At 53.7% G+C, this 20,761-nt stretch overlaps 2 protein-coding genes across 3 annotated transcripts; both read left to right on the top strand.

Moving 5' to 3' along the window:
* The first annotated feature begins 2,133 nt into the window (after window positions 1-2,133).
* LOC134526574 (D(1) dopamine receptor-like) lies at window positions 2,134-7,817 on the top strand. The gene has a single exon (XM_063358577.1). The coding sequence runs from the start codon at window positions 2,995-2,997 to the stop codon at window positions 4,357-4,359; it is 1,365 nt and encodes a 454-aa protein (XP_063214647.1). The 5' UTR covers window positions 2,134-2,994; the 3' UTR covers window positions 4,360-7,817.
* A 2,330-nt stretch (window positions 7,818-10,147) lies between these two features.
* On the top strand, window positions 10,148-20,437 carry R3HCC1 (R3H domain and coiled-coil containing 1). Of its 2 annotated transcripts, none has more exons than XM_063358864.1 (8): window positions 10,148-10,224; window positions 12,063-12,192; window positions 13,274-13,411; window positions 14,142-15,378; window positions 15,648-15,820; window positions 17,035-17,105; window positions 17,945-18,040; window positions 19,960-20,437. In XM_063358864.1, exons 2-8 carry the CDS (start codon window positions 12,098-12,100, stop codon window positions 20,106-20,108), a joined length of 1,959 nt encoding a protein of 652 aa, XP_063214934.1. In that variant the 5' UTR covers window positions 10,148-10,224; window positions 12,063-12,097; the 3' UTR covers window positions 20,109-20,437. The 2 variants fall into 2 exon arrangements, with proteins under 2 accessions (XP_063214934.1, XP_063214935.1); XM_063358865.1 differs by lacking the exon at window positions 10,148-10,224 and adding an exon at window positions 10,291-10,349.
* The last annotated feature ends 324 nt before the right edge of the window (window positions 20,438-20,761 follow it).

Raw genomic sequence — 20,761 nt, 5'->3', positions numbered from 1 at the left:
GCTGCTTATGCGAGGAAATGTAGGAACTGTTCAGTAATATAAAGCAGGAGAACAGCTTTCTCGGTAGATAAAATTGCATCGAGCAGGCAGGAGGAGTTAATTGTGAACATGAGTAACTGCCTGTGTTTTGTTTGAGTAACTGTATTGTGTTCGCCTGTGACAGCAGAGTTAACGGTCCGCTCTTCGTTAGGTGTATTCGGAGATGCACAGAAATTGGGTAATGGATTGGATCCCTCTCCATCCCGTTTTCCCCCTGCTAACCCAGCTTTGAATGTCCGCTTTAATATAAGCGGTGTGCAAGGGCAAGATCCTTTCTTGGATATTTTGAAGCTCCTGTGGAGGAGGAAGGTTTCGTCGAGGAATGATTTCCTGGAATGCCTTCTGGCTTGGCATGTGCGACCTAGGTGTACCGTGGGCTCTCACTCCGAGCCTCTGCCGTGATTTAATGCTGTATGACAGATCACCTGCCGTCGCTGGTATTCCTGTTGTTAGCGTCTTGCAATGTAGATCTCAAAAATCTTTGTGCCCGGCATGGGGAATGTGAGAAAAATGTCCTTTGGGGCACAGAGGACAGTTCATCCGCATGCATCCTTAGTGCACTGCCAGGGTCCTGTGGTGTCTGGGCAATGAGGTGACCCTCCTTTTCCTCTGATTAAATTCTGGGGAGGACGAAGGGAGCCGGCCTGGCACAAAAGAGCCAAGCTGAAGTGCTGAGCCATGAGCCGGCTGTTGGTGCCATCTAGCTGCCCTTCCTGGCATAGGCACTTGGCAGGAGTAGGCTGCAGACGGTGGAACTAATGAGGCTTAATTAAACAAAGCCTTCAGAACTAAGTGCTGTGACATGCTGGCAACAACTTTCTTTAACCTGTCACAAAGCAAGCGTGCTGTTTGCTTTAGGAGTAAGCTGCTTGGTGCTGTATCTTCAAGAGAATAATTGCGCTCTTGTTTGAAAGTTGTTCTTGGGCAGTTCCTGCTCTATCTGGGCTCCTGCAAAGCCTGGGCTGCAGGGTCAAGTTAATTAAATCTCAGCGCAGCTGAGCTGACTCTGTATAGATTGGCTGCTGCTTTCTTCAGAAGTGGCGTATGTGACAGGCGAAGGCAGAGGGCGTCGTGATACACTACAGCAACTACCAATGTAACGCGTGAACTAACGCTGAACTGCCTGCGTCGGTTTTTCAGGTCGAGTTGGAAAGCTTTTGCTGCCCTTTCCCACCTTGCCCAGTTTACCAGCAAGGCATTTCTCAACAGCAGGTCCCCGTTTAAGCAGCCGTTACAGAGCTGGCTCTCGAGGAAACTTGCCTCCTGAAGGATTTTTCTGGCATTTCTTCCATCAGAGGAGCCCTTCTGCTTACAGAGTGGCTTTAGTTACAAAGTGATGGATGGGATCTTCTTGTGTCCAAGGCTAAACTGTGGGTCAGACCTGGTTCCTAATACCACGCTGTTCCTCCCCTCAATGCAATAGGGGAGAGTCTTAGAGAGCCGCTTGCTTGTCAGTCTGGAGTGAGAGTTTTACGGGGCAGGAAGAGGAGTAGTTTTAGGGGAGATATTCCTGCTCATTCCCCACTTCTGCAGTACCACGACACCTGCAATTGCTGCTTTTCAGCCCCAGCAGACTAATGGTGAGGCAACGGCTGGGGTTGCTGGGCTCTACTCTGCCCTTGTGAGAGGAAGAGCTGTTCTTGTGCTCTCGGAGATGGTAGGGTACCGAGGAGACCTCCTGGGGGTGACCGCTGTTTGCTGACAGGGCTGGTTCTGTGCTGGAGAGACATCTGGATTTTCCAATTAATGTTTTCAAGCTGTCGGTCGATCACTGAGGTGACAGCTAATGTGGAACTAGTTAGGAACTAAATTTAAAGAGGGAGTTATGAACTTGAAAGAAATGCTACCTTATATCACTTTACTGAAAATACCCACGTTTATTTATCAAAAAATCTCATCCAAGCGATGTTCAGAATCCTCTTTGGTCCTACACAAAACCTCTACTGAAAGAAAGACTGTCTGAAAACTGTGTTCCGTCTGAAACTTTCAGAAAGAAAAAGCTTTCAGATTTGTACAGGCTTCTTTTTTTTTTTTTCTGGTGTGCTTTGTACCTGTGGACTTGAAGGAATTTTGCAGCAAAAATTAAATGCCAGTTTTGCACCACTTGCAGCTGGGCAGCTCAGGACACGGGGGGAATAAATGGTTTAGGGTCATATATCTGCGCCGTGGCTCAGTGCCTGCGCACTGAATTTAGGCGTCTTTTATTCAGAGATGGAGGGCACTAAATTTCCATCCTGATTTGCATTGAGGACCCTCAAATCCCACTTGAACGTTTGTTATTTTACCCCGTCAATCCTATCACCTAATTCCCAAGCAACTTACCCTGCCGGCTGCGGGCTCCCAATGCCACGTTCTTCTCGGCTCGCAGAGGACTGACCTGCTGAGCTGGGGACCTGGTACGCGTGCAGAGAAGGATCTCACCTGTGTGAAATCCAGAGGGAAGCGCAGAGCAGCCTGCTTCACGAGCGGAGAAGGTCTGTCTGCAAGAGTAAAGAGAGTCCGATTCCCTCTTGCGTCGGGCAGCAAGTCCCAGCCTGGCCAGTGCAGAAGGGATTGACTGGGATTCCGTAGCAGGCACCAGATCAACAACGGATGAAGAGCTTCTGAGAGAGGAGAGGGAGGAAGGCTTGCAGCAAAGCCCTCCCAGCTCGCTCAAGTGCCGGAGGTGAGCGCCGGCTCTTTGTGAGCGGCAGGCTGCAAAGAGAGAAAAGTGGGGTGGGAGGCAAGAGCGGTGGGGAAAAAAGCAGACGCCACACTGTCAGCAGGAGATTTGGAAAGGAGTCAGAGCTTCAAGCACTTTTCCTTGTGCCGGGTCGTCTGGCTGGGTGTGAGAGCTGGGAGGATGGCAGTTGGTGCTTCTGAGATGTCAGTGGAGCCGTGAAAAGGGTTTTTGGATGCTGATGGGGGCTTGAACAGCTGTGGAACCTCTCAAGTGCCTGCAACAAAAGGGAACCCATGGATGGTTTTTACTCCTCCGCAGAAGGAGATGGGCAGGATGTGATCAATGACACCAGCAGCAGGAAGAGCTGGGCAGAGGAAAGCAACTCCAAGTTGCCCTTCCGCGTGGTGACAGCTGCCTTGCTTTTCCTTCTCATCCTCTCCACGCTGCTGGGCAACACCCTGGTGTGTGTGGCTGTGGTCAAGTTCCGACACTTGCGCTCGAAGGTCACCAATTTCTTCGTTATCTCCTTGGCAGTGTCCGACCTCTTTGTGGCTGTACTGGTGATGCCCTGGAAGGCTGCCACCGAGGTGGCGGGGTTCTGGCCCTTTGGGGCCTTCTGTGATGTTTGGGTGGCTTTCGATATCATGTGCTCCACCGCCTCTATCCTCAATTTGTGCATCATCAGCATGGACCGTTACTGGGCCATTTCCAACCCCTTCTGCTATGAGAGGAAGATGACGCAGCGCGTGGCTTTCACCATGATCGGAGCGGCTTGGTTACTGTCCCTCTTGATTTCCTTCATCCCTGTGCAGCTGAAGTGGCACAAGGATCGTGAGCTCTTTAGCCAACAGGAGCCAGGTTTTAACGTCACTGGGGAGGAGGAGAACTGTGATTCCAGCCTCAACCGGACTTACGCCATCTCATCTTCTCTCATTAGTTTCTACATCCCTGTTGCCATCATGATTGTGACGTACACCTGCATCTTCCGCATTGCCCAGCGGCAGATCCGCAGGATCTCCTCCCTGGAGAGGGCGGTGGAACATGCCCAAAACTGCCACAGCAGCGACTGCCCTCACGAGGCCTCCCTGAAGAACTCCTTCAAGAAGGAGACCAAGGTCCTCAAGACCCTCTCCATCATCATGGGTGTCTTTGTCTTCTGCTGGCTGCCCTTCTTCGTGCTCAACTGCATGGTGCCCTTCTGTAATCTTGACCTACATGAGCCAGGAGAGCTACCTTGTGTCAGCAAGACTGTCTTCAACATCTTCGTCTGGTTCGGGTGGGCCAACTCTTCCCTCAATCCCATCATCTATGCTTTCAACGCAGACTTCCGGAGAGCTTTTGCAACCATCTTGGGCTGTGGCTGCCTTTGCCCCAGCAATGCAGTGGAGACAGTGAACTTCAGCAATGAGCTGGTCTCCTACCACCACGACACCACGTATCAGAAGGACGTGGTGACGCTCAGCTACCCCCAGCTTCTCCCCCATGCTGCTCTGCAGACGGAAAGCCACGAGGCGTCCTTTGACAAGGTTTCTCAGGTCTCTCAGCCCTCTCGCAACGCCTGCCCTGCGGATGCCTTGCCTGCGGTGATGCACGTGGAGCGCAAAACGGCTGTCTCCCTAGAGAAGATCACGCCTTTCACCAGCAATGCGTTCGACTGAGACAGGGTCGGGAAAAGGGTGGTGGGGTGGTCTCAGGGAGAGACGGAAGCAGGGACACTATTGCAGTTGCCTGTTTTCTGAGGAGTTTGAGGATAACGTGCATATTGTACTTTCTGTCTGGGCAGGAGTTTACATTAATAAGCGTGGAATAGCCAGAGTGATTTTCCAGATGGCTCAAGGGCTTCAGATACGTGGGTTTTGTAACTCTCGGTTTCAGATCCAGCCCGGGTGGGCAGTAGGGGTCTGTGTCGCTGCTCTCTCTAGCTGACCCATGGAAAAATGCTTTCTGCAAAAGACGAAAATGCAAGGGCTTGAATTCCACTTTCCTTGTGACTTCAGCTGAGAATGCAAAGACTTGTGTGGTCTGCTGAGCCTCTCCTCTGTAGCCCATAAAGTAAAAACGCAGCTGTGCTGGTGGGGAGGGAGGCTGGCTTTGCCACTGCCCGTGTCCAAAGGGCCATCAGCCTTGGGCTGCTCAACGGGCACAAGCCAAGTGGCAAACAATACTTGGTGATAATTGCCACTGGCAGAACTAGATAATGCTGCCTTGTGCTTGGGATGGTGCTGTGCCGCATGGGAGCCTTTAGCTTGGGAAACCCATGTTCCCGGTGGGCTGTGCAGGAAGGAGGTAATGGCCTCGCTGGGATAACTCTTAGGCTCACCTCCAACTGTCTCTCTGTTGCTCTGGCAGATTATCCTGCGAGTCTGGACAAGTATGCAGCCACCTTTCCTGGAGCCCTGAGGCTGTGCTTGGTAGCAGCTTGTCTGGAGCGTGTTGCAGGGGAGGATTCGGTGATCTAAAAGTCTGCTCTGGCCCCGGGAGCAAGAACCAGCCTCCCGAAGCTGGGACGTGCACAGGGAAGGCAGTCTAGGATGAGCATAAACTGTGTTTTAGCCCCAGGATGTCGGACCGTTTGCTCGAAGCCTTTGGGAATGAGGGTGTCTGAGCCCTTCAGACTCCGAGGGTAGAGGAGAAAATCAGATGTTAAAGCAAGAACATTGCTGTTTTGGTTTCTGCACCTCCGCAGCATCTCCCATCAGTCAGGTCCCCCTCCTTTTCCTAGACTGTTTCTTCCCCCTTTTACTTTGTTCTCCCTCTAATTCCCTTCCTCCCCCATTTCATTAAGGATCCTTCCACACTGCCTCCCTTGCTGTCTCATTTCAATAATAATGGCTTCTTAAGAGGCGCTCCAGCTCACCTGTACTCTTTAATTAGCCCCGCTGGTGCGTAGGGGAGCTTGTGGCTGCTTAGCTGGGGGTAGAGACACCAAGTGAACAGCCCCCAGCATTTCAGTGCCGGCTGCGACACGAGTGACTTCAGAAAGGTGTTTTGATCGGTGCCTGGTTAAACACTGCGGCAGCAAGCGGCACATCCATGTCATCTTGAATCTGAGACATCTTTAGCTCTCTGGCACAGCAGAAAAGCCTCTCCCCCCCGCCCCTCCCCGGCAAACGTTCACAAAGAGAAAAATCAGAAAGTGATAATTACAGAGTAACGGTAATTATTAAATAGAGCCCAATTATAGTCAAGTTACAGCATAATCAGCGTGGGAGGGGAGCAGAGCTCAGCGTATCTGCAAGGTCGACGCTTGGATTTTTTTCTGGGGAAGCACGGATAAGACTCAACTTCATTTCTAAGCATCTCCCCGCGTGGCGGTGGTGGCCAGTTGTCAAAGCTGGGACGGTCTCGGGGCTTTTCAGCTCTGGGAGGGCGGTAGAGCCTAACTCAGAGCAGGAGTTGCTGTTCTGAGATGGGGGCGATCACCCGGCCTGTTTCTAGGAGGCCCAACGCGACTGATTTCGCTTGAACGTCGCTGCGATATGTGTAATGATTTCCCAGACTAAAAGCAGGTGTTGCGGCACGTGTGTGGCTGTGCTTTACTTCGGGACTCCTGGCGTGGTGGCGAGGAGGAGTGAGAATACCCAGCTTTTTTTTTTTTCCCAAAGCAGAACTGTCCTGGCCTCCCTGGTTTTGAAGAGTTTACTGATGCTCGTCTTGTGGCAAAGTTCTGGGGCTTAATCCATGACTATTTGTAAAGCGAGCGGAGGAAAAACAAGTAGCTTGATGTACTGCTGTTATCAATGATACCATTCGATGATGATGATGATAACCACTCTACGATGAGTTGCAGGGTGAACCTGCAAAAGAAAGACAGTGAAGAGGGTGAAACGATCCTTTTTTTTGTCCAGTTGTCTGCATTTAATCTGCTGCACCGGTCCCTGGCTCCGGAGCACTGGGGCTGTCCTCGATGAACGGTGCAGTGCGCCAGCCCCCTCGGCTGGACCTTTTACTGTGATTCGTGCCCTGGCCGGGCACATGGGTGGCTGAATCCGTCCTGGCATCGGCATCGGGGAAAAACGAGGTGGTGACAATGAGCTACACCAAAAATTGCCAGGTTACGAAACAGGCTTCTGCACATTGCACACCTTCTGTGGTCAGTCTGGCAAATGGACAACGGCTCCAAGATGGTGTGGCTTGGGCTTGCTTGGGCAAAAATATACCTTGTTGATCTTGCTTCAGCATGGGTTTCTTTTTCTTTTTTTTTCCTGCTATGGGTTTCTTTTTCCTTTTTCTTTCCTGCTGTGGGTTTCCTGCACAGGTGTCCTCTGCTGTCCCACCGAGGAGCATCCTCCTCCGAGCATCCTTGCGCAGCTACTGCTGCATCCCTGCCCGAATTTCAGAGCTGAGCGTAATGAATCCCTACGTGGGGCTGATCCCGGCGCAGGGGCTGTGGGCCGCGACTCGTGTGTGCTGTTGCTTAGCTCTGCTCCTGCCCGGTAATCCCGGGTAGACCAGTTTGCTTTCTGGAGCTGTTTTTCACCGTGGGTGAACTGGGGGCAGCGATGTTGGCTCACAGGTTGAGAAGACGGGTGGTTTTTCAGGCTGTCAGCGCTGAGCAGTCTAGATAAGAATAAAATGAGTAAATAGGAGTTCAAATCCAATTTAACGCGAGCTTAATTGTGGAGTAAAGTAACAAACTGGCATCTTTAATGCTCTGAGTGTCCCTCAGCTGCTGTGGAGGCACCGGGGCCCCAACATTTTCTCATTAGGTGCCTGGTTATGTGAAGAGAGAGATCATTAACTAGGGAGAGGTATCCGGGACCCATCAGGCACAACTCAAGTGTCCAAAGCCCCCGGATACCCAGAGACTAGGGTAAAAGGAGCATTAAAATCTCAATTTAAATGGAAATTGGAGGCTGCTCCTGAGAGAGAAAGGGCAGCAGCAGCTGGCAGCCGATGGGACTCGTGCTGCGACGTGGAGGTGAGCTGTTGGGCTGGCCAGGACTCGGCTCCCAACCTGGGGAAGCGCGTGTTTGGGGAGGGAGGACCCGAAGGGCAGCCGGCTGGGGACAGAGAGGACACCCTGTCCTGGCACAGGGGCTCTGAGCTGCCCCTGGCCCCTGCTCTGGTCAGCTCTTGGGCCCCACTGCTGTGCTTTGCCCTCTCTTCTACCTCCTCCTCCGTTCCCCATCCCTGTGTAGGTAAAAATCCCATTTTCTCAAGTCGCGGCACTCGTGGTCCCATCCTCCCAGGGGACCGTCGGGCTCTGGCGGTGGGCTGTAGGCTCCTTTGAGCTCTGCAGGGTTTTTCCTCTTTTCTTTTCTCCACGTATAGTTCCTGCTGCGTTGACGAACAGCCAGCACCCCAGAGACATTTAGCAGTTACCAGGAGACACAGCAGGTTGCCCAAAACTGCTGCCGGAGAGAGAAAGCTCTGTGGTTCCTCTCTGCTCGGAGGCAAATGCCAGCAGCGGTGTAAGAGGGTTCCGCTGCCACCCAGGGCCTGCAGCTGGGCTTGCAGACACAGGACGGTGGCCACCACATGCTCTGAGTCTGGTTTGTGGTGGAGGTAGCTCCTGTTCTGGAAGCCTGTGCTGCTGGTCCTGCTTTCGGGTCATCTCAGCCCGGAAAAAGGGGAGCGGGGCTTTCATGTCTCCAACCCAGGCTGGAAATCGCCCTGCTCGTGTCCACGGAGGTTAGGAAAGGATGCTGCAAAGTTGGGAAAAGGGCGATGTCTTACTCTGTGCAATCAGGAAATCAGTGCACGTTCTATTCTGTCGGCCTGGGGCTGCCAGGAACACTCTGGGAATTAACTGTTGGTGCAGCGGATGGACGCAGAGGTCGTGCCCACCCCTCCTTTCCCAGCTGGGTTGGAGGAGCGTATCTGGGGGGAAAACGTGGGGCAGGGGGTGGCTGTTGCCCTTGAAGTGGTTTTTTAAGGTTTAGGGGGGGATTGAATTTAGCAGAGAAAGGGAAGAAAAAGGAGGGGAAGGGGATGTGGCTGGTTTAAGTTGCTGTCTTGCCTGACTTTGCTCTCAGATTGGAAACATCAGCTGCTCTTCTCATCAGGCGGAGGCCGGGGCTGGTCTCCAAGGAAAGCAGCTCCAGACAGGGGCGAAGATGGGATGAGGGCCTCCGGGTCCTTGGAGGAGCCTGGCAGAAGCTCTTGTGAAATCACAGGCCTGGCTTTCTCAATCTATATGGTAATTTGGAGCAATCAGTCACCTAAGGGTTGGGGGGGAGAGGCAGAAGGGATTAACCCTGTCCAGGAGCATTTTGTGAAAGCGAGGCCAGAAATCCACGGGGATGAATTCGTGGGAAGCCATGAGGATGGCTCTGATGGACCAGCGCTGCTGCCTCGGACTTTGTGTGTCTCTCACAGTGCACGGAGCACGTAAGGGAGCCCAGACATGGGCTTTCTCTGCTCCTACAAGAGAAATAATGAGGATCGTTAGTTACCTTTGAGCATATCACTAACGAACAGTGCGGTTCGTTACCGACCTTGCTGCCATGCTGACCAGCAGGGATTTCTCAGCTGGGAGCAGCTCAGGGCCGTGGAGTGACCGGCTCTGCTCGTGCTGAGGAGCAACGGGGACACTTGGCGCTGAGCCGGGGACAGGTGACACCCTGGGAAAGCAGCCGATCGATGTGCCGCTGCCCTTGTCTCTGTTCCGCACAATATTTTCAATCCTTGAGACCCTTATTCTTCCAGAAACTGTCACCCCAGGGCAAATTGCCCCCCAGGATGTATGCATTAACTCATTACGGAAGGAATGTGAAATTAGGAGCATACTTACAAGCGTCAGCACCTGTAAGTCTCATTTGGCTTCACCTGGTGCTTCTGAAACAGACTCAAATCTCCAGTTACTCATCCAAAAACTCTCTCGGCACCAGAGGCTGCTTCTGGCTGCTTTCTGCCACGGTCTCGCTGAGAAAGAGGACACAGACGGCTAAAAACTCTGGGACTTTCGGCTGGAGGAATCTGTGATTACAGAAAAGTGTTAGTATTTATTTTGAGCAGTTTTAGAAAAAAAGAGTTGAATTACAGGGAAGTTAAGCTAAGGAAAATGAGCAAGTGGAACACGTCCCCACTCACAAGCTCTCCTAGGCGCTGTCTGCTCCCGTCAGCTGCCCCGGCCCGGGCTCAGTTTTGCATCAACGGGGGGTTTTTTTGCAGGATTTGGTGTTTTGGGACCACACCGCCGGTGGCTGCGTGGTGCCCCCAGCACCCGTACGCCCCCCCCCCACCGGGTGCCTTGGGGGATCCCCATCGTGCCGGACAGCGGGGGTTTACCCCCGAGACACACACACACACACGCCCCCCACCCCCGCTCCGGTTTTTCCATCCGCGTGGGGAAAACGCTTTTCCCTCGTGTGCGAGCGGGGGCCGGGGGGGACACGGCTCCCACGGGTGTCCGTTGGGCGGTGCGGGGGGAGTCCGGGAGGAGCCGAGGGGGCGCGGGGGGAGCCCGGGAGGAGCCGAGGGGGTGCGGGGGGAGCCGGGGAGGAGCCGAGGGGGTGCGGGAGGAGCCAGATCCGAGCGCAGGCGCCGCACCGGGAACTACCGCTCGGCCGGGCCTGGTGGTGAGAGCGGCGCGGGGGGGGGGCCTGGCCGGGGAGGTGGCGGGGGGGGGGGCAAGTGTGTGTGTGTGTGTGACACGGGACGGGAGGGAGCCGCCTGGGGGGGCTGCGGCGAGGGGTGCACCGAGGTGGGGCGGCAGGGGGTGCGCGGGGGGCTGGGGGTGCGCGGAGTGGGGGGGGGGGAACAGGGTGCAAAAGGGAGCACGTGGTGCTGGGGGGGGGGGTGGGGGGTGCCACGGCCGCACGGGGTGCTGGGGGGGCGCGGGGGGTTGGAGGGGTGCACGGAGCCACGGGGGGGTGCCGGGGGTGCAGGGAGCACAGAGCAGCACAGGGTGCTGGGGGGGGGGGGGGTCAGAGGGAAGGGGGGGGCAGCAGGGCCCACAGCAGCACAGGGTGCTGGGGGGGGGGGTCAGAGGGAAGGGGGGGGCGGCAGGGCCCACAGCTGCACGGGGTGCTGGGGGGGGGGGGGGTCAGAGGGAAGGGGGGGGCGGCAGGGCCCACAGCTGCACGGGGTGCTGGGGGGGGCGCGGGGGTGGGGTAACGGGGTGCACAGGGGGTTGGAGGGGTGCACGGGGTGCTGGGGGGGCACAGGGGTTTCGAGGGGTGCATGGAGCCCCACGGGTGCTGGGAGGGGGGCAGAGGGAAGGGAGTGGGGTGCAGCAGGGAGCACAGAGCAGTGCTGGGGGGCGGGGGGGGGGGGGGCAGTGGGGCCCACAGCTGCACGGGGTGCTGCGGGTGCACAGGGGTGGGAGTAATCGTGCAAAAAGCACGGCAGGGTGCTGGGGGTGCACGGGGAAAGGGGGTGGTGGGGTGCACAGGGCAGCCGAGGGGTGCACGGAGCCGTAGAGGGCGCTGGGGGCGCGTGGAGCAGCGCGGGGGGCTGGGGGTAGATGGGGATGGGGTGGAATAGGGTGCAAAGGGCAGCGCGGGGTGCTGGGGGGGCATGGGGACGGGGATAGCGGTGCAAAAAGCAGTACAGGGTGCTGGGGGTGCACAGGGATAGGGGGGTAATAGGGTGCACAGGGGTTTTGAGGGGTACACGGTGCCACACAGGGTGCTGGGGGGGCACGGGGAAGGGAGAGGGGTGCAGCGGGGTGCACAGAGCAGCACAGGGTGCTGGGGGGGCACAAGGAAGGGGGTAACAGGGTGCACAGAGCATCAGAGGGGGCACAGGGGTTTTGAGGGGTGCACGGACCCACATAGGGTGCTGGGGCTGCACAGGGATGGGGGTAACAGGGTGCATTGGGGTTTCAGGGGGTGCACGGAGCCATACGGGGTGCTGGGGGTGCCCAGGGAAAGGGATGACAGGGTGCGCAGGGCAGTCGAAGGGTGCACAGAACCATGCAAGGTGCTGGGGGTGCAGAGGGAAGGGGGTAACAGGGTGTGCAGGGGTGTTGAGGGGTGCACAGAGCCATACGGGGTGCAGAGGGAGAGGGATGGGGTGCAGTGGGGTGCACAGAGCAGTACGGGGTGCTGGGGGTGCACAGGGATGGGGGGGGAGTGGTGCAAAAGGCAGCACGTGGTGCTGGGGGTGCAGAGGGAAGGGGGTAACGGTGCACAGGGCAGTCGAGGGGTGCAGGGAGCCACACAGGGTGCTGGGGGTGCAGGTGGAGGGGGATGGGGTGCAGTGGGGTGCACAGGACACCCAGGGGCCTTGGATGCACAGGATGGGGGTCAGGGCTGCAGCTGGGTGCATGCAGCTCTGCAGAGGGTGCTGGGGCCAAGGTTTGGGTGCTGGGGCCAGATTTTGGGTGCTGGGGCCAGGTTTGCAGGGGTCCTAGGCACCTCCAGGGACAGGGGACCTTGCAGCCACCTCTCCATGTGTCCCTGTCCCTCCGCAGGCCTCCCGTCCGCTGCCACCCTGGCGCTGCGCTGCATGGATGGCGTTTTCCTCTCGCCCAACGAGGATGAGTTCGTGGGCAGGATCGCGGAGGAGCTGGAGCAGTTCATGCAGCAGGGGCAGCACCACAGGTGGGTGCCCTTCCACGATCGATGTGGAGGGGTCTTTGCGTGGGGTGACCTGCTCCTCGCTGGTGCACGCAGTCCCTGGGCGATGGCAGATGTCACTCCAGGAGCGGTGGCACATTGTGACGCTTGTCTGCGTTTTTGCATCGGTGAAAAACGCCGGAGCGGCAGCGTTTGGAGTCTGGCTGGCTGCAGAGCTCCAGCCTGGCCCGGAGCATCCCGAGGATCGGCGTGGGGTTTCTGCCGTGCCCACTTTGCCGTTCGCACTCGGTCAGACAGAGCTGTTTGGGACGCTGGTGGCTTTTGCGCCAGCCCCGCTGGTCACTAGTCAGCCCCGTGAGTTAGAATGAACAGTTTCGTAATCAAACTGCTCCGTTTCCCCTCTCTGCTGAGGGCTTCCTGCGCACCGGATCCTCCTCCACGGCAGCGATCTCCGTCGCCTTGGAATGCTGCGTCGTTTTTCTTTGGCCAGGCTGGATTTAACTGGACCCAGTCCCTGGTCCAGTGACCTTTGAAGCCCTTGAAATGGCCAAAAAGAGGGTGTCAGACAGGAGCAGGGGTGGGATCGCGTAGTTCAGCTTCCTGCCAGCTTGTAATGACTTCAAATATTTGTTTCATTGCTTTTTTTACAAAAAGTTTGGCAGAGAAAGTACCTGTGCTATTGTAAAATGTTCAGAAACGGAAGCAGAATTGTAAAAATGTGTCTAAATGTAATGTACGTGGTGTTTATTCATCCATTCATGTTCTTTTAGTTGCTGTTTTCTGGAGTGCAGTCAGACTGGGAGGAAGGGGACCCCTTCTGCTGGTGATTCCAGACATTCCCAGCACGGATACAGGCAGGGAGGAGAGTCCCAGCTGCCCCCGCTTCCAGTGCTGCGCACGAAGTGAGCGTGTCTGTCTGGGCATCTAGGATGGAGAAGGGATTTTGGCTCTTTAATACCAGAAAATCCTGCTTGCCTTTTGGGCTTGGATTTAAACCCTCCACTGGGAATGACTTGGGGAAGAGACGTTAATAAATTCTTGCTCCGGTCCTGTCCTTTTCCTTCCTGCGTGTTGCTGATGCCCCCGAACCCCTCTCTCTTCTCAGGGTGCTCCTCTTCCCCCCTCTGTCCAGTCGCCTCAGGTACCTGATCCACCGGACCGTGGACAATGTGGATTTGTTGAGCAGCTTTTCTGTGGGAGAAGGATGGAGGAGGAGGACGGTCATCTGTCACTCGGCCGTAAGGTACGGTGCGGTGGATGTGACAGTGCTTCTCTTTCTGTGGCCGTGGGGTTTTTGTTCAAGCTTATGAGCATGAAGTTTGCACGGCGCTTCTCCGCAAAGAGAAGGGTGTCTGTTCCTGGTATTATCCAGTTATTAAGGAAGCAAAGGTGCTTTTTTTATCCCTATCTGCTGACTTCTGTGTGGATTTGATGCTTTTCCTCCTCTCTCTCTTTTACAAATGTCATGTTCACAGAATCACAGAATGGTTTGGGTTGGGAGGGACCTTAAAGGCCACCCAGTGCCACCCCCTGCCCTGGGCAGGGACACCTCCCACCAGCCCAGCTTGCTCCAAGCCCCGGCCAACCTGGCCTTGAACCCCTCCAGGGATGGGGCAGCCACAGCTTCTCTGGGGAACCTGGGCCAGGGGCTCACCCCCCTCACAGCAAACAATTTCTCCCTCAGATCTCATCTCAATCTCCCCTCTGTCAGTGTAAAACCCTTCCCCCTCGTCCCATGGCTCCCCTCCCTGCTCCAGAGTCCCTCCCCAGCTTTCCTGGAGCCCCTTTAGGGCCTGGAAGGGGCTCCAAGGTCTCCCCGGAGCCTTCTCTTCTCCAGGCTGAACCCCCCCAGCTCTCTCAGCCTGTCCCCACAGCAGAGGGGCTCCAGCCCTCCCAGCATCTCCAGGGCCTCCTCTCATGTTACTTGGGTTTCTCTTCTCCCCACTCACACCGTGGTGTTCTCTTGGTCCCAGGCTGCCCAGCGAGACCAACGACCAAAAACCCAGCAACAACCCACCGAGACCCCACCGCCCTCCGCAGCCGTGGGGCCGGGGGGGCCGAGGCGGCAGGCTGCGGCACGGCGGGGAGGTGCACGGTGACAACACCCGAGCCTGCGTGGGGTCTGGAAGGATAAAAAGGCCACCCTGGAAGAAACCGGATAAAGCCCTGTACGTCCCCAAGGCGATGCGGAAGAAGGCGGAATGGGGGGAGCAGGAGAGCCCGGTGGTGGCTGTCACCGAGTCAGGTGGGGACGTGGCACGAGAAGAAGAGATCTGCCCTAAAGCTTCAGCCGGGGACGCCCAGGAGGAGCTGGGTCAGACTGAAGGCAGCCCCGGCGATGTCCCCATGGCCCTTGGCAAGCAACAGGAGCCTGGAGAAGAGTGCGTTTCAGGAAAAAGTAACGCTGGCGGAAACGATGAATGTCCTCCATGCTGTATGGATGTCCCGTCATCAGAGAACAGGAATGATTTCTCCGGGCAGGAAAGTCAGGATAAAGACTGTTCAGGTTCCCTTTCTTCTCTGGACAATAAAAACCCAACTGAAGCAGAAGAGCAAGACCAGAGCTGCAACACTGCCATGCCAGAAGGCAGCAAAATCCCCTGCCAGCTGCGAGCTGAAGACCAAACCAGCCGGGATGCCGGCGTGGTGGAGTGCGGCACAAACTCCTCCCTATCGGAAAGTTGCGTCAGTAACTGCTGTACGGACCCGGCTGCGGCAGAGTCGAGTGCGACGTCGCTGGTGCTGGAAAACCAAGATAAGAGCTGCGCCGCTGCCAAGAGACCGGAGAGCGGCAGATACCTGTCACCGTCTGAAGACCAGGGCGAGGACTCTGTGAATGCCGGCACGGCAGAGGGAAGCGGGAGTTTCTCCCAACCGGAAAGCCAAGATCAAGAGTGTCCCAGTGTTGCCCATGTGGAGCGTAACCAGAACCCCCCAGAAGCCCAAAATGAGCCTCTGCCCACACCCGCGCCGGTCCGTGGTGCCAACCCATCAGCTCCTGAGGACCAGAGCGAGCGCTGGGTGGGTGCTCCCGGGCAGAGTCCCAGCGGGAAGGTGCCGGTGGCAGATGAGGAGGAGAAGGAGCGTTCGGGCTTGGCCGATGCCCTGTGGCGTGAGCTGCATTTGTCTGCAGGCGATAAAGAGGAGAGCGCGGCCGTCCGTGGGCAGAGCGGCCTCGAGGACGACTGTACGGCGGAGCTCTTGGCAGAGGTAGTGTTTTGCCACGGGTTTTGCCGCGGGGAGCGACTTTGGGGGAAAGAGGATTTGGCCCAAAGGGAAAACATTAATCCATGGGAGGAGAGTCCCTGTCCCGGGGCTGCCGCGGGCGGCTGCTGAACACGTTGGCAGGAGTGTGGCAGCAGGAGTGGTTTGCAGGGACCGAGGTGGGGCCCTGGAGGATTGTTCTTTGAAGGGAAACCTTGTCTTGATTATTATTCTTCTTCTTTTTTTAATCTTTTTTTTTTTTTTAATATTGTCAGATAGTGGGTTATTTAACCGTGAAGGACATAAGCATTGAGAAGATCAGCATCGATTATTCCAGCTACGGAGAGGCACAGCTCGGCGAGGGGGATTTTGGCCACGTAACCGAAATCTATGACTTCTCCCCGTCGCTGAAAACGGAGAACCTGTTAGAAGCGTTGGCGGATTTCCAGTGAGTACCTCTCCGCGAGCCTGAGCACACCGGGGGCACGAGGGGAGCAGCAGTCACACTTGAACGCCCAACAGAATCTGATGAGTTTTGAATTTTAATTTTGCCTCCCTGCCCTTGTGTCTCGCGCTCTCTCTGTGCCCTGAAGGACACTTTCCTGCGGTTTATGCGGGATTTAAAACACGCCCCGTTCGTGGGGGCTGTCACACACACAGGTGTCCATGCGTTACCGCGTCCCAGTGCTTGAGTGACATTACGTGCTTACATAAGTCTCTGTAAGAAAAAGGGCCCAATCCTGCTGTTGGAGATAAGATTTATTATGTAAATATTGGGAACAGAGCCTTGTGCCTGAGGGAGTGACATTGGAGTCGTAGCAGGACCCAGAACAAAGTTCAGCCCTTCGTTAGCGATAAACGGTGCAGCTCTCACCGACGGTGTCACCGCTGCCAGGGCGCTCCGGCACCGTGTCTGCGGGCACCTCTCCCTCTTTTCCTCCCGCCATCCTCCTCCTCTGTTGCTAAACCTGGCGGATTGGACGTGAACACTTCACCTCTACGGATCCCTTAAATTAAAACACACGATTTACATTTTAAATTAGCTACTGTCTGTTGCATGTGTTTCCTCTAATGTGTTTTTCCCCTGGCTGGGAGAGTGAAACCGAGCTGGAGACGGACGGATCAATCCGAGCAGTCGATTGTATTTGTGTTTCCTCTGCCGCAGGAAAAGCTTTGAACTCCCTGCTCCCAAACTCACATTTTCCACTGGCGCTTTATTAAATTTTCACCTCGGTCTCTTCACCCTGAGCTTTGTAAACCACTTATTTATAAATCGCTTGCTTTTTATTGTAGATGGCTGAGGGATGGCGTAGTGTTTGTAAAGCACTACCTAAATGACAAACAGTATTTTGGGGTTACAGGACAGTCCCTGAAATTGAGGTTGGCTTTGGCCAAGGGTTTCTTCAGAGCAGGAGGAGATTTCTTGGGGGCAGCTGATGGGGGAATTGTGGCCTTGAAAGGGGCACGTTTAATGGTCTTCTGTGCCTTCCTTTCCTTCTTTCCCCGCCTGTAAAATGGGTACAATGCTTTGAAAACCACCATCTGTCTACGTAAAAATACTAAATGCTCTTGATAACCCGAAGTGGCTGATGGGGGTTATTGCGTGGTGGGGTTTTTGTCTGTCTTATTAATGAACGTTATTCTATTGTCTTTTCGTTTTAGTGAGAGCGGCTTCAAAATCCAGTGGGTGGACGATACGCACGCCCTGGGAATCTTCTCCAGCCCGTCTGCAGGTAGCGTGACCCCGGTGGTGGCTGGGATCGAGGGACGCGCTGGGGTTTCTCCGGTCTCGCAGAGTCACCCCGTGCTGACGCCGAGGTTCCCAACGTGCCTCTGTTGATTCTTGCGCTCAGGCGAAGCTGGTGCCAAAGGTAGTCTTGGTTCATCACGTCTGCCCCCGCGCGCTTCAGACTTGAAAGGCTTTTGAGGCTCGAGAAACCGGAATTGGTGTGTGGAAACTCGGCTTTGCAAGACCAGCAGGTTTTTAATTGGCTTGGATAATAACCAGGGCACCTTTTTTTTTTTTTTTTTAACCAAGCAACTCACGCTGCATTTCTAGAAATTAATCTGTTTTGCTACTTCAGGGTTTTTGTTTTTTTTTTCCCCCTCTTGTAATGAGACAAAATTCCTGCTGGGGAATATAAACCTGCTGGAAAATAACCTGCTGGGGCCCTTCCGAGCGCGATGGCACACAGACACCGACCTCCTGGCGAACTGACCTTCTCGGGGACAAATGCCCCAAGCTGGGGTCTGAGCCAGCCCAAGAGAAGTTTCCACCCAGCAGCGTGTGGAGGCCCAAAGCTTAGGCTTTTTTCTAGGGATCTAGTCTAATAAGGACAGAGTTGACTTGTAAACCATGTTTATATTTTCTCGGGACTCTTCCTGCGCAAGGAATGCGCGACGTAAGCCTGAGGTGACCAGAAGGAGTTTAGGAGTTTTAGTACAAGTCTGGAGAGAACGCGTCAGCTGCTGAGGCGCCAGTCACTGGGTGTTACTGTACCAAGCACCGATTTTTATTATTAAAGCCACCAAAATTCAGTCTGCTAATGTCAGCAACCTTTGTTCTTTGCAGCATCTCAAGCCCTGGGGCGACGTTACCCTTCTTTAAAGATCCGACCGTTGATCCACGCGACAAAGCAGTCTAAGATCAAGGCCCTTCAGCGACCAAGTAAGACAATCTGTTAATTATTAGTAGTGTTATTCCTTGGTTTCCCAGTCTTCTGGATCCTGAGTGGTGACGGTGACAAGTTAAATGGGGGAAGTACATATTAAGGACCAGTATTTCTTTTTTGGCTTGTATTTTTTACAGTTTTACTGGCCTTGCAGGATTGTGTAGCATTTTTGGTAAAAAGCCTGTGGATGTTTTTTGGTTGTTTTTTTTTGTTGTTGTTTTTTACAGTATTTTCAGCCAACCCGTAGCATAGTTATGTTAAAATTTACAGCATCAGCATCAGGTTTGTGCCTGTTTGCAGCAGGCAGGAGGGGTTGGCAGAGGTGAACGTGACGACAAATTTGCAGATCAAGACTAGATTACGTACTGCGTACCCTACGGCTCTTGCCTACGCTTAAGCTTTCAGTCCTTTTTCTCCCTTCTGTAGGAGAACTGAATTCAAAAAAGCATCAAAACCTGTTGCTTTTTCTTTACTCTCCAGCTCAGCCCTTTGCTGACGTTCCGGCTCAGTCTTTCTTGCGTTATTCTGCGCAGGTGCAGACAATAGATGAGACAAAAGCCATAGCAGTTGCATTTTGTGGTTGGCATAATTTTATTCAGTATCAGGTGAAGGAAGAAATTGTTAAGCTTAGCCATTAACATTGTTTTATTTATTCCATTGCCTTTTAAAATCATATTGTAATCAGTTATACTTGCCACAGTAAAGAAACGCCGTGAATCTTGTAGCAGTAGAGACTTTGCTGAACCTACAACTTTGCTGTTATTTCTACAGTTGAAACAAATTTCAGTATTAATGCTTTAAACGGACACTGTCACAGTCAGAACTTCCTGAGTTTTTAAGACTGCTGGATTTAAAGGAAAAGTCAAAAAAATTGGATTTGCTTTTGCACTCTCTGCCTCATCTGTTCTCATTCTCCCTGATTCTTCTTGCTTCTGAATCACGTTATAAACTCCTTTCTGGGGAATGTCGTATATGAACTCAGTTTGTATCCAATTCAAGTAGCAATTTTTATTTTCCAAATACAAATTTGGGTCTTAATTAGCTGACAGTGTCTCTTCTTTTTCTTTTTTTTATTTTTTTGTCAAGAAAGAGCGGCAGTTTTATTTTCCAAGCTGTGGACGCTTTGAGTCTGTCCCTTTTTCTTTAAGCTGCTGATGGGCTGCCTTTAATTAACAAAACTTCGGAAAAAGCAAGCAAAGCCCCCATTGCTAACTGGATAATAAATTTGCAAACAGTTGCTGATACGATAAAATGATTAGATAATTGCCAAATCCAGACTGCTGTGGACTTGGTAAAGTTTTGCTGTATTTATTTCTTGTAAGATGAAACCGTAGCAAGGCAGGTGTCTACCAGAAAACGGAGCTCACTGGCCAAAGGGCTTTCCCAAAGCATCGGAGAGATTGTAGGTGGTTTTTTAAAAAAAAATACAGAGTTGGTTGTTTTTTTTTTTTCCTTGCTGCTTTCTAAGGACTCAGAAAGCTGGTTTTGATTAGTCTAAATTGAGATCAAACTTTCCTGTGCCTGGAGAAATTGTTGGACTGTGCGCCTTCATTTTGTTCTCGGAGATGTGACTGGCTGAATTTTGCCAGGAACGGGGTCGGGAAGCTCTTCCTGGAAGCAACCGGGGAACGATTCTCTCTCCCGCTGCAGAAGAGGCCTGGAGCTTAATGCCAGCCAAATAGCTGTGGATCTGTCATTGACAAACGTTAAGTACAGAGCTGGCGGCACATCTGTCTCAAAGCAAAGGCAATTTACTGGGGAGGGATAGAATAATTTGCTCTTGCTCCTGGGCTCATTCTGTAAAGGAACTAAGAAAATAGGAGTCAGCCCTTCTCTCTGCCAGCCTTACGCTTTAGCCACCAGGCTGTTCCCTGAACAAGCGCTAACTTCACGATTTTCACCCGTTTTTACCTAGAGCTCCTTCACCTTGCAAAAGAAAGACCCCAGACGGACACCGCGGTGGCCAAGAGGCTGGTGACCCGGGCTTTGGGCTTGAAGCACAAGCAGCAGGACGGCTCGGGCACCGAAGCGCTGCTGCCGGAAAACTTGGACCAGGAGGAATAAACCATCTCAGCTTAAAAAAAAAAAAAAAAAAAAAAAATGTATAGATGAGCATGGCTGTGCTATTAAACTGCATGCAGAAGAGTGAGTTGCCACAGGGATGTTCTCTTAGGGGTTAGCACCATCTTTTCTTGCTAAAGTTGGGAAGGGGAAAAAGTTGATGATGGATGAGATCTTGAGCTCAAGAGCCGAGCGCTGCTGCTGGCTCTTCGTTACGCAGAGCATCTCGTCCTACTCTGTTTCAAAGCGTCGGTTACTCACTGGGGCGCTTGCAGAACGTAAAGCTGCTTACAGAAAAGCCTGCTCTATAATTAAAAAAAAAACCAACCAAACATTAGAGTAAGGGAATTGTATCTTGTTGGCCAAAATTCAGCTGTAAGCAAGAGGAGGGGTCCAAAACTCTGTTTAATGTTTACTTTGTTGTAATGTTATTGTTAAAATATCCCACAAGCATTGAGTGCAAGTGAGTTTCAGGGTTTTTCCTTCTTTACGTAGTGTTTAAAGAGCCTGACTTGCGTTGTTGCACTGTCAGCAAAGAAACTTGTCCTGCGCTGGTTAGGAAAAGAGAACCAGAACTTGCCAGTTCTGATTTGCCCAGAGCCTGGTGGTGGGAGATGCTGCGAGACACCCTGTGGCATCCAGCACAGCTCAGGCTC

Source organism: Chroicocephalus ridibundus, chromosome 23 (genome assembly GCF_963924245.1).
Source record: "Chroicocephalus ridibundus chromosome 23, bChrRid1.1, whole genome shotgun sequence".
In the NCBI taxonomy this organism is placed as follows: Eukaryota; Metazoa; Chordata; class Aves; order Charadriiformes; family Laridae; genus Chroicocephalus; species Chroicocephalus ridibundus.
Note: the sequence above shows the minus strand (reverse complement) of the source record. Positions and strands in the feature narration are given on the sequence as shown.